The following is a 12613-nucleotide window of genomic DNA, read 5'->3' on the forward strand; positions in this document are numbered from 1 at the left end:
TTGATTGAATATCTAGAAGCAACCCCCCGTGCAAAAATCATTTTCTGCCAAATGCCCGCATATACGCGTATACCTACTTTCCACTGCTAACGACACTAATGAAGAACACCAAAAAATTAGGAGGATTGCTAAAAGCCTAAAACCAACTAAAGACACATGAAGGACACAAAACGCCAGTCCCGCTCGTGGGCTCACGCTCGGCGACACTGAGCACGTACGGACGAAGGAGAAATATTGGACGAAAGAGAAATATTCATGCTGAGTACATAGGAGTGGCGTCGAGGGGACAGGGCCGCCCTACCTGTCTCTCGACCGGTGGTTCCACCACACCATGGAGCACCTCTCTCTCCTAAAGCACCCCGTGTAATAACCCCGCAGGCCTCACCTCCGTCTCCACCATCTCTTTTGTCATGCTGACTGCCGACCAGGTCGCCTCCTGACCTTGGCGAACCTGGTCGAAGTCAAGACAAGGCAGGTGAAGACCTTACGCCGCTCCATGCAACCGACCAATTGCTGATTCTGCCCGTCGAAATTCATGACAACGATCCAACGTTCACAGAAATCGACCTGAAGCCAAATGAAAATCAGTCGACAGACTTTAGCAAATCTGTAATACAAAATCGAAAACACTATATTATGGCAATGTCAAGATAGCCGAGAATATCTGAAATCACACGCATAAATCAGCTAAGATGGTGTTATTGACAAGCAAAACATCCACTTGGCAAATAGCAATTCTGTTTCACACAAGTAATGACCACTACTACGCTAGGTTTCGTTTCTTCTTGCAGAAACAAACGATCGATGTTTCGACTACATAATACGAAGTCTAAAAAAAAGACGAATACAAAGCGTAAGTGAATGAAAACAGTGCCAAGCTAGAGTATTCTCTTTTCTAATCAAAAGCCCACTGGTTCTCCTTGCGGATCTCCGCCTCCTCCTCCGGTGTGAAGTCATTGACGATGTTGAAAGTCTTGCGGATCTCCTCTGGAGTCTTGCCCTTGATCATGTCGGCAACAGTCTGACAAGTAAGGTCGAGCAATCCCTTGATGTTGAGGTAGTTTGCAGCCAGGATGAGGTCGAAGAGGGTGTTCTGGTCGACCTTGACGAACTCGGCGTCAAACCTCTTGAGGTCCTCGGCGGGGACGGCAGCTGCAGTAGAGGCGGAGGAGTTGGGGTCGGCTGGGGTGCCGGAGTCGGACGGTTTGGGGCTGGCCTGGACGTGCTTCTTGCAGTACTCGATGATCTTTGAGAGGATCTTGGAGTCGACGTTGGGGAGCGGGATGGCGCTGTCTGCGCAGTCGTCCTCGATCAGGAGGCTGATGGTCTCCGACTCCATGGCGACCGCCTCCTCAACCTTAAATTGCTCACCGTCCGAGCTCTTGAGCAGGATCATCTTCTTCTCGCCTTCCTCTGCCGCCATTGATCGGAAGATTGCGAGGCGAAACGAAACCCTAGGAAAGAATACGCGGCGGCGGAAGAGGAACGAAATACAGGAGCTTCTTTGCGTGTTCTCTGGTTGGGCTAAGGGTGGGGAACCGGGGGAATTTATTGGGGCGTTGTCTAGGTTAGACTCGGGGTCGTACTTGTTTCGTATTCATATTCGCCAGAGGTAGAGGACTCGACTAGGGCCTGGCCTTCCTCTAGTACGTTTCCCTTCCCAATGTTTTCCGCTTCCTAAAATAACAGCAGTCAAAAATCACGCTGGATATGTACAGCTTTTTTTTTTTTTTTTTTTGCCTTCATGGCGCACTTTATTACACAGGGAAAGCAATCCTATTGTTCAAAATGTCTTTTAAAATAAAACTAGGACGATCACCATCGATCCCAAACTAAAGAGAAACTAGAATCGACAGCATATCTACCTAGGTTCTGGGCCATCTTATTTCATAGTTGCTGAAAAATAAAAAATAAATACGAGTTTTTTAAAATATTATAACGATCCTTTTTTTCTTTTCCGGATGCACCGTTTTCTTATTGAAATCTAATTTCATATCCCTTTAAATAAAAGAGAAATTACCTGAACCGCGCATGAGACATGTGTCTAGAATACTCAAAATTTGTAAAAGAAAATTAGCTAAATGTTTGTGTGTTGTCATGTATCATGATAACCATGAATGAACAGTGTGGTTTCTAGCCATCTCTTATGTATCACGGCCATCACACTCCTTTTCCTACTCTTTTTTCTTGCCACCACATGAGAAGCCCCCTTGCCGTCCACAGGGACGGTCCATACATTTCAGAGGCTCTGGAAAGAGACAACAAAATGGGCCCTTATAGACAGATAAAATTTTGAAATTTATCGTATTTCAACAGCAATTCAGTAATCAGTACATAGTATAGATCAATGGTCTTTGAACAAGGACAATGAAACGCACGCCACATGTTATTTATTTGTAATAATCTAGAGAAGTACAACATAGTAGTACGGAAACAATATAGTTGTACAAACGATCACTCTTCTAAGTGGCACAAAGAGACCATCATTTCATCAATTGATCTACAAAACAAAAACCCAGGTCAAAACTGGTAGCAAACTTAGCACTTCATATTTACATTGATGTTCAGATCTACGAAACTTACATTGGTTTCTAGCCTCCCCAATCTGCATGTTCTTCACTTCATGTCTTCACACGGATAAAATTTCTCTAAGGCTTCCTGCATAAGGCACAACAAAGCAAGCTTAGCACTTCATGTTTATACTATGAAGATACGATCTTGATGTTTCTTCTAACACTTCGAGAAGCAAAGTCATCAATAATCGCATCAACATTTATTTCATCCAGTTTATCTTTCTCAATGCATAAAGTAGCAAGACCATTCAATCTTTCCTGTGACATTGTTGATCTCAAAAAAAATTTCAATAGCTTCAACTTCGAGAAACTACGTTCAGCTGATGCTACAGTGACTGGTACAGTAAATAAAATTCGATAAGCTATTAATATATTTGGAAAACAGCCTATGTCTCTAACATACTCAAAAATCTCCATAGCACGCAATGGCACATCAGAATCTGCTAAAGTCATTTGCAACATTCGTAATTCTAAAAAGAGCTCATCTAATTCAACATCACCTCGACAAAACGCTTCTACAAATTTAGCACAACATTTGCGTAATTCAACATCATTCAACGACTTCAAATCTTTCGAGCTAAGTAAAAAGCCAAATATACTTTGGAACACTTTAAGTTCTTCAAATCTGTTTCTTAGAGATACTTTTGCAACATCAACCATAACTAAGAAGTAATTAACTTCAAACGCCTTCTCAGCTAATAAAACTTCTTCAACATTATCGGGTTCATCAAATTGCTTCTTCCTAGTAACATTACATTTTACTGGAAACGATGGATCTATTCCCATTTCTAACGCAAGTCCTTTCGCAATGGTTAAACTAGATGCAAATCCTTCATTTCTGTAATTTTCAAAAAAGCATCATTCCTTCAATTTGCTGCAAAGTAGAGTCAACACACATGGTCGCAGACTGCAACTTTTTGCTCACCATGTTCACAGCAAATAAAATGTCATGCCAAATGACCATGCCTAGTAAAAATTCAAAACTACCAAGTGCATTATATAAATTTTTCGCATCCATCTTTGACTTGGCATCATCACAAATTTTACCTAGCTCGGACAAAGCTATCCTTAATTGTGGTGCTTGATATCTAATAGCTTTAACACTTTTGATACGACTCTCCCACCGCGTGTTAGACAAACCTTTCACAGTCAATTTTGGAATATGGTCAAGCAACAATTTCCATATTTTAGTGGAACTTGAAAACAAAACATAAATGCATTGCACAATCCCAAAAAAAGAAATAACTTTACTGCACGAACTTGCCATATCACACAAAGTAAGATTTAGACTATGACATGCACATGGCATATACACAACACTTGAGTTAATTTCAAGCAATCGGCTTTGTACCCCTTGTTTTTTCCTTTCATGTTCGAACCATTATCGTAACCTTGGCCCCTCACATCATTAATATTTAGGCCATAAGACTTTATAGCATCAAGAAGGACACTAAAAAGACCCAAACCAGATGTGTCATCCACCTTCAAAAATTCCATAAAGAACTCCTCTATCTTAATTTTGTTATTGGACATGTTAACACATCTAATAATTAAAGTCATTTGTTCTTGATGACTAACATCCGGAGTGCAATCAAGAATTATGGAGAAATATTTGGCCTCTTTAACAATCTTTAGGATAGATGTTGTAACACTAGAGGCTAATAGAGAAATTAACTCATTTTGAATTTTTTGGCTGAGATAATGATGATAAATCTCATCATTTTTAATTCTCCTAAGATGTTCCTGCATTACTGGATCAAATTCTGCAATCATCTCAACACATGCCAAGAAATTACCATTGTTGTGTTCGTAAAGTTTTTCACTAGATCCGCGAAAAGCTAAGTTGCGTTTAGCAAGAAACTTCACAATGGATACTAGTCTTATTAGCACTTGTCTGAAACGTTCTTTCTCCTTTGTGATCTGCTACATCAAATCCTTATCAATTGTTTTACTTTTGGATAATCTGACTCTAAACTCATTCCAAGTGTTCATGTTTCTAATATGCTCTACACCATTTTCATGTTCCTTAAGTCTCTCGCTTAGATGCTTCCAATCTTTCAATCCATTACACGCTAATGAACTCTTGTTGTTATGGGATTTGAAAAGCTTACAACAAAAGCAATAGACCTTGTCAACATGTTAAGAGTAAAATAACCATTTCCTATCATGCATCTCCCCATTGCTTGACTTTCTGAAATAGTAACTTTGTGAAAAATGTCTAGAAGAACTATCAGATGGGAACAAAATATTATCTTCTCTTACAGGCCCCTTCTCTACTAAAATATGCCTAGCTTTATCATCCAAATTATTCCACTATCGTGGATCTAAGATATCAGCAGTAAAAGGTTGTTGTTCACCAACACTTGCAGTTTCTAAATTTGTTGAATCGGCTAGATTTTCATGCTCACTGAGATTAATTTCATCCTCATTGGTAACATAATCTTCATCTAAATTTTCAGTTTGCTGCTCTTCAATAGTCACTATGGCCAATTGCAAGGAGTTCCTAGAAGAACTACTAGTTCTAAAAAAATTGTCAATTGAACCTTTCTCAGTTTCTATTAGTTCATCTTTCTGTTTTTTTCTCTTCCTTTTCTCACTACCAGATAAACATTTTCTAAAAGACATGTCACCAATCAATTTGCAAAAAAAGTCAATACGGGGAACAAAAGCACCTGGATATGGGCTCGATGTGAAATTGTCGATGTGAAATCTTCTCTGTGCTCCCTACACTCTCTCTGTATCAAGAATATATCAGTTTTCATAGAGGAATAGAGGACCAAGTAGCAGTCTAGCAGAGAAAATGAGAGATGCACCTGCGCAGCCTTCTTGCTCCAGCCTCCACAGATGCACATGCGCAGGCCTGGCCCTACGGCCCTGCCCCTACACCGGCAAGTAGAGAAGGGGCCCTGACTCGAATCTGGACTCTGGAGGAGGGGCTCTCCACCGGCGAGTAGAGAAGGGGTTCTCCACCGCCACCGGCGAGTAGAGAAGGCGATGTCCTTCCCCAGTTCCCCTGTTCTGAAATTCCGAATCTAAAGGAGGAGTCTCTCAGCTATTTAACATCAAATATGCAGGATTGCGAGATTGGGGAAGGAGGGAGAAGATTGGGGAAGGGAAATCACCGTTGGTCTCCATTAATGGCGGCACGGGATCGACGGCCTCGTCGCCTCGAATCAGGCGCGGGACTGCGGGAGCCGCGACGTTGTTCCTCATCTGGACTCTACAGGCGAGGCGACCGCAGGAGGCGAGGCAACCGCAGGAGGCGAGGCGAGTCTCTACTCGCTAGGTGCTGCGGTGCTGGGCCGAGGCCCCTACCTCCCAGGGGCCCAGCGCGGGCGCCCCGTTGCCCCGGCCTGTGGTCCGGTCCTGGCCGTCCATGCTATATATGTTCTCCTTCAAATCTAGTCAAGTATCTATACCTTCCTTCCTGGCAATATCACACCAATTACTCTTGTCTCCTTTTTTTGAATTAAGATATTCACTAGTAGAAAATGGGCCTTTCGGTCGAAGCAGAAAAGACCATTAGCCCCGGTTCAAACTAAACCCGGGACCAATGCCAGGTATTGTTCCCGGTTCAGTTTGCGAGGGTATTGGTCCCGGTTCGGTTCATCTCATTAGTCCCGGTTCAGGGCAAAAACCGGGACTAAAGATCCAGCAACTGCCCCGTAGCATGCCGCGCAGCATTAGTTCTGGTTTGTGGCCAGAAACGGGACTAACTGGTAGGCTATTAGTTCCGGTTTTAGACAAAAACCGGGACTAAAGTGCTGCCTATATATACCCTCGCCACTGCCACCCTCTCCTCTGTTTTTTGGCTGTTGCGGTGTGCATGACATGCTCTTGCCATCCTTCTAGTTCATGCACATACGTGTTCGATGAAATGCCCGAGCCACACTACTTAACCTTTCTCCTCTCCAAGCTTGACCTCCAAGCTCCATTTTCCTCAATATTTGTCTAGGTTTGGCCGTGCACCAACTATACAAGTGTTCTAAAAAGTTAGCTACTTCATCCTTTCAACTCTCATTGCTAGTTTAGCTCATTTCAAATGCTCTAGAAGTAGAGTGGTTTGTGGGTTTTAGTGTAGGAGTGTATGTAGTAGTTATTTTATTTTAGATGAAAAATTTGAGCTCAAATTAACTTCTTAGAGTCTGCACATGTGTAGGGTGCCGTCCCGTGCTCGTCCTCACCGTTGTCGATCGCCCGCGCCGATCTCGTCGCAAGCACTACCGTGGTGAGCCTCTTATACTTGTCTTTTTTTAAAAGAAATTTTTTCTTACTTGTATGATTTAGATAGATACTTGTACAAATTACTTACTTTCATTATTTTTGGTTATTATATAGTGCGATGGTTTTGGTATCCGCCTCCTTCGCCCTCGTCATGTCTATGATTTGGATGTGGTATATATTTGTTGGAAATATGCCCTAGAGGCAATAATAAATTAGTTATTACTATATTTCTTAGTTCATGATAATCGTTTATTATCCATGCTATAATTTTATTGATTGGAAACACAGTGCATGTGTGGATACATAAACAAAACACTGTCCCTAGTAAGCCTCTAGTTGACTAGCTCGTTGATCAAAGATGGTCAAGGTTTCCTGACCACAGGCAAGTTTTGTCACTTGATAACGGGATCACATCATTAGGAGAATCATGTGATGGACTAGACCCAAACTAATAGACGTAGCATGTTGATCGTGTCATTTTGTTGCTACTGTTTCCTGCGTGTCAAGTATTTGTTCCTATGACCATGAGATCATATAACTCACTGACACCGGAGGAATGCTTTGTGTGTATCAAACGTCGCGACGTAACTGGGTGACTATAAAGATGCTCTACAGGTATCTCCGAAGGTGTTCGTTGAGTTAGTATGGATCAAGACTGGGATTTGTCTCCGTGTGACGGAGAGGTATCTCGGGGCCCACTCGGTAATACAACATCACACACAAGCCTTGCAAGCAATGTGACTTAGTGTAAGTTGTGGGATCTTGTATTACGGAACGAGTAAAGAGACTTGCCGGTAAACGAGATTGAAATAGGTATGCGGATACTGACGATCGAATCTCGGGCAAGTAACATACCGAAGGACAAAGGGAATGACATACGGGATTATATGAATCCTTGGCACTGAGGTTCAAACGATAAGATCTTCGTAGAATATGTGGGATCCAATATGGGCATCCAGGTCCCGCTATTGGATATTGACCGAGGAGTCACTCGGGTCATGTCTGCATAGTTCTCGAACCCGCAGGGTCTGCACACTTAAGGTACGACGTTGTTTTATGCGTATTTGAGTTATATGGTTGGTTACCGAATGTTGTTCGGAGTCCCGGATGAGATCACGGACGTCACGAGGGTTTCCGGAATGGTCCAGAAATGAAGATTGATATATAGGATGACCTCATTTGGTTACCGGAAGGTTTTCGTGCATTACCGGAAAAGTTTCGGGCTCATCGGTAGTGTACTAGGAGTGCCGGGAGGGGTGCCGGGGACCATCAGGAGGGGTGTCACGCCCCAAGGGGTCTCATGGGCTATGGGAAGAGATAAACCAGCCCCTAGTGGGCTGGAATAAGTTCCCACTAAGGCCCATAAGGTTTGAGAAGGAAAAAACACAAGGTGGAAAGAGTTTCCAAGTGGGAAGGTGGAATCCTACTCCAAGTAGGATTGGAGTAGGACTCCTCCACCTCCAATTTCGGCCAAACCTTTAGGTTTTGAGGCTGCCTCCTCCCCTCCCTCCCTCCTATATATAGTGGGGTTTTAGGGCTGATTTGAGACAACTTTTGCCACGGCAGCCCGACTACATACCTCCACGGTTTTACCTCTAGATCGCGTTTCTGCGGAGCTAGGGCGGAGCCCTGCTGAGATTATATCACCACCAACCTCCGGAGCGCCGTCACGCTGCCGGAGAACTCATCTACTTCTCCGTCTCTCTTGCTGGATCAAGAAGGCCGAGATCATCGTCGAGCTGTACGTGTGCTGAACGCGGAGGTGCCGTCCGTTCGGCACTAGATCGGAGCGAATCGTGGGACGGATCGCGGGACGCTTCGTGGGACGGTTCGCGGGGCGGATCGAGGGACGTGAGGACGTTCCACTACATCAACCGCGTTTCTTAACGCTTCTGCTGTGCGATCTACAAGGGTACGTAGATCAGAAATCCCCTCTCCTAGATGGACATCACCATGATAGGTCTTCGTGCACGTAGGGAATTTTTTGTTTCCCATGCGACGTTCCCAACAGTGGCATCATGAACTAGGTTCATGCGTAGATGTCTTCTCGAGTAGAACACAAAAGTTTTTGTGGGCGGTGATGTGCGTTTTGCTGCCCTGCTTAGTCTTTTCTTGATTCCGCGGTATTGTTGGATTGAAGCGGCTTGGACCGATATTACTCGTACGCTTACGAGAGACTGGTTTCATCGCTACGAGTAACCCCGTTGCTCAAGGATGACTGGCAAGTGTCGGTTTCTCCAACTTTAGTTGAATCGAATTTGACCGAGGAGGTCCTTGTATGAGGTTAAATAGCAACTCATATATCTCCATTGTGGTGTTCGCGTAAGTAAGATGCGATCCTACTAGATACCCATGGTCACCACGTAAAAACATGCAACAACAATTAGAGGACGTCTAACTTGTTTTTGCAGGGTATGATTGTGATGTGATATGGCAACGATGTGATGTGATATATTGGATGTATGAGATGATCATGTTGTAATAGTTAATATCGACTTGCACGTCGATGGTACGACAACCGGCAGGAGCCATAGGGTTGTCTTTAAACTAACGTTTGTGCTTGCAGATGCGTTTACTATTTTGCTAGGATGTAGCTTTAGTAGTAATAGCATGAGTAGCACGACAACTCCGATGGCGACACGTTGATGGAGATCATGGTGTGGCGCCGGTGACAAGAAGATCGTGCCGGTGCTTTGGTGATGGAGATCAAGGAGCACGTGATGATGGCCATATCATGTCACTTATGAATTGCATGTGATGTTAATCCTTTTATGCACCTTATTTTGCTTAGAATGACGGTAGCATTATGAGGTGATCTCTCACTAAAATTTCAAGACGAAATTGTGTTCTCCCCGACTGTGCACCGTTGCGACAGTTCTTCGTTTCGAGACACCACGTGATGATCGGGTGTGATAGACTCAACGTTCACATACAACGGGTGCAAAACAGTTGCACATGCGGAACACTCGGGTTAAGCTTGACGAGCCTAGCATGTGCAGACATGGCCTCGGAACACATGAGACCGAAAGGTCGAGCATGAATCATATAGTTGATATGATTAGCATAGAGATGCTTACCACTGAAACTATTCTCGACTCACGTGATGATCGGACTTGAGATAGTGGATTTGGATCATGTACCACTCAAATGACTAGAGAGATGTACTTTTTGAGTGGGAGTTCTTAAGTAATATGATTAATTGAACTAATTGTCATGAACATAGTCTAATGGTCTTTCCGAATTACGATGTAGCTTGCGCTATAGCTCTACTGTTTTTATATGCTCCTAGAGAAAATTCAGTTGAAAGTTGATAGTAGCAAACTTTGCAGAGGATTGTCCTCGTTGCTGCGCAAAAGGCTTATGTCCTTAATGCACCACTCGGTGTGTCGCACCTCGAGCGTCGTCTGTGGATGCTGTGAACATCCGACATACACGTTTCTGATGACTACACGATAGTTCAGTGCAAAATACTTAATGGCTTAGAAGCAATGCGCCGAAGACGTTTTGAAACGTCACGGAACATAAGTGATGTTCTAAAGAGATGAAATTGTGATTTCATGCTTGTGCCCTTGTTAAGAGGTACGAGACCTCCGACAAGATTCTTTGTCCACAAAGTAAAGGAGAAAAGCTCAATCGTATAGCGTGTGCTCAGATTGTCTGAGTACGACAATCGCTTGAAGCAAGTGGGAGTTAATCTTCCAGATGAGATAGTGATGGTTCTCCAAAGTCACTGCCACCAAGCTGTGAGAGCTTCGTGATAAACTATAACATATCAAGGATAGATACAATGATCCTTGAGCGATTCGCGATGTTTGATACTGTGAAGGTAGAAATCAAGAAGGAGCATCAATAGTTGATGGTTAGTAAAGCCACTAAGTTTCAAGAAAGGCAAGGGCTAGAAGGGATACTTCGTGAAATGGCAAAACAGTTGCTGCACTAATGAAGAGACCCAAGATTAAACCCAAACCCGAGACTAAGTGCTTCTGTAATGAGGGGAACAGTCACTGAGGCGGAGCAACTCTAGATACTTGGTAGATAAGAAGGCTGGCAAAAGTCGAAACAAGTATATTTGATATACGTGATGTTGATGTGTACTTTACTAGTACTCCTAGTAGCGTGAGGATATTGGATACCGGTTCGGTTGCTAAGTGATTAGTAACACGAAATGATAGCTACGGCGTAAACGGAGACTAGCTAAAGGTGAGGTGACGATACGTGTTGGAAGTGTTTCCAAGATTGATATGATCAAAACGTCGCACGCTCCCTCTACCATCGGGATTGGTGTTAAACCTAAATAATTGTTATTTTGTGCTTGCGTTAAGCATGAACATGATTGGATCGTGTTTATTGCAATATGATTATTCATTTAAAGAGAATAATGGTTACTCTATTTGCTTGAATGATCACCGTCAATGGTTTATTGAATCTCGATCGTAGTGTTACACATGTTCATGATATTGGTGCCAAAAGACACGAGGTAATGATGATAGTACCACTTACTTGTGGCACTGCCGCTTGAGTCATGTTGGTATAAATTGCATGAAGAGGCTCCATGCTGATGGATCTTTATACTCACTTGATTTTGAATCACTAGTGACATGCAAATCATACCACATGAGCAAGGCCTTGTTTTCATTGAGATGAAACAAGATAGTAACTTGTTGGAAGTGATACATTTTGATGTATGCAGTCCAATGGGTGCTGAGGCACGCAGTGGATATCATTATGTTCTTACTTCAATGACGATTTGAGCTGATACAAGAGTATTTACTTAATGAATCACAAGTCTAAAATATTGAAAAGTTCAATTCTGTTTCAGAGTGAAGTTCATCGTAACAAGAGGATAAACTGTCTATGATATGATCATAGAAATGAATATCTGAGTTACGAGTTTTGGTACGCAGTTAAGACAATGTGGAAATTGTTTCGCAGTTCATGCCACCTGGAACATCATAGCCACACACTATTTGGCATGGTGCATGCTATGATGTCTCTTATCGAATTACCACTATCGTTTATGGGTTATGCATTAGAGACAACCGCATTCACTTTAAATAGGGCACCGCGTATTTCTGTTGAGATGACATAGTATAGACTGAGGTTTAGAGAAATCTAAACTGTCGTTTCTTGAAAGTTTGGGGCTTCGAGACTTATGTGAAAAAGTTTCAGTCTGATAATCTTAAACCCAAAACGAATAAATGCATCTTCATAGGATATCCAAAACAGTTGGGTACATCTCCTATCTCAGATCCGAAAGCAAAGTGTTTGTTTCTAGAAACGGATCCTTTCTCGAGGAAAGGTTTCTCTCGAAAGAATTGAGTGGGAGGGTGGTAGAACTTGATGAGGTTATTGAACCATCACTTCGACCAGTGTGTAGCAGGGCGCATGAAGTTGTTCCTATGGCGCCTACACCAATTGAAGTGAAAGCTGATGATGGTGATCATCGAGCATCGGATCAAGTTACTACAAGCCTCGTAGGTTGACAAGGTCGCGTACTACTGCAGAGTGGTACGGTAACCCTGTCTTGGAGGTCATGTTGTTGAGCAACAGTGAACCTACGAGTTGGGGAGAAAGCAATGGTGGGCCCGGATTCCGACAAATGGCTGGAAGCCATGAAATCCGAGAGAGGATCCATGTATGAAAACAAAGTCTAGACTTTGGAAGAACTACTTGATGGTCATAGGACTATTGAGTAAAGATGGATCTTTAAAAGGAAGACAGACGATGATGGTGATAAGTCACTATTAAGAAAAGCTCGACTTGTCGCAAAGATGTTTCCGACAAGATCAAACAGTTGACTATGATGAGACTTTCTC

At 43.0% G+C, this 12613-nt stretch overlaps 1 protein-coding gene across 2 annotated transcripts; it reads right to left on the bottom strand.

Moving 5' to 3' along the window:
* Nucleotides 1-895: 895 nt before the first annotated feature.
* On the bottom strand, nucleotides 896-4106 carry LOC123399113 (SKP1-like protein 1). 2 transcript variants are annotated; one of them, XM_045093535.1, is made up of 2 exons: nucleotides 4078-4106; nucleotides 896-1379 (listed from the first exon to the last, which is right to left on the bottom strand). In XM_045093535.1, exons 1-2 carry the CDS (start codon nucleotides 4104-4106, stop codon nucleotides 896-898), a joined length of 513 nt encoding a protein of 170 aa, XP_044949470.1. The 2 variants fall into 2 exon arrangements, with proteins under 2 accessions (XP_044949470.1, XP_044949469.1); XM_045093534.1 differs by lacking the exon at nucleotides 4078-4106 and having other exon boundaries at nucleotides 896-1423.
* Between the last annotated feature and the right edge of the window lie 8507 nt (nucleotides 4107-12613).

This window comes from Hordeum vulgare, chromosome 5H (genome assembly GCF_904849725.1).
Source record: "Hordeum vulgare subsp. vulgare chromosome 5H, MorexV3_pseudomolecules_assembly, whole genome shotgun sequence".
Taxonomy (NCBI): domain Eukaryota; kingdom Viridiplantae; phylum Streptophyta; class Magnoliopsida; order Poales; family Poaceae; genus Hordeum; species Hordeum vulgare.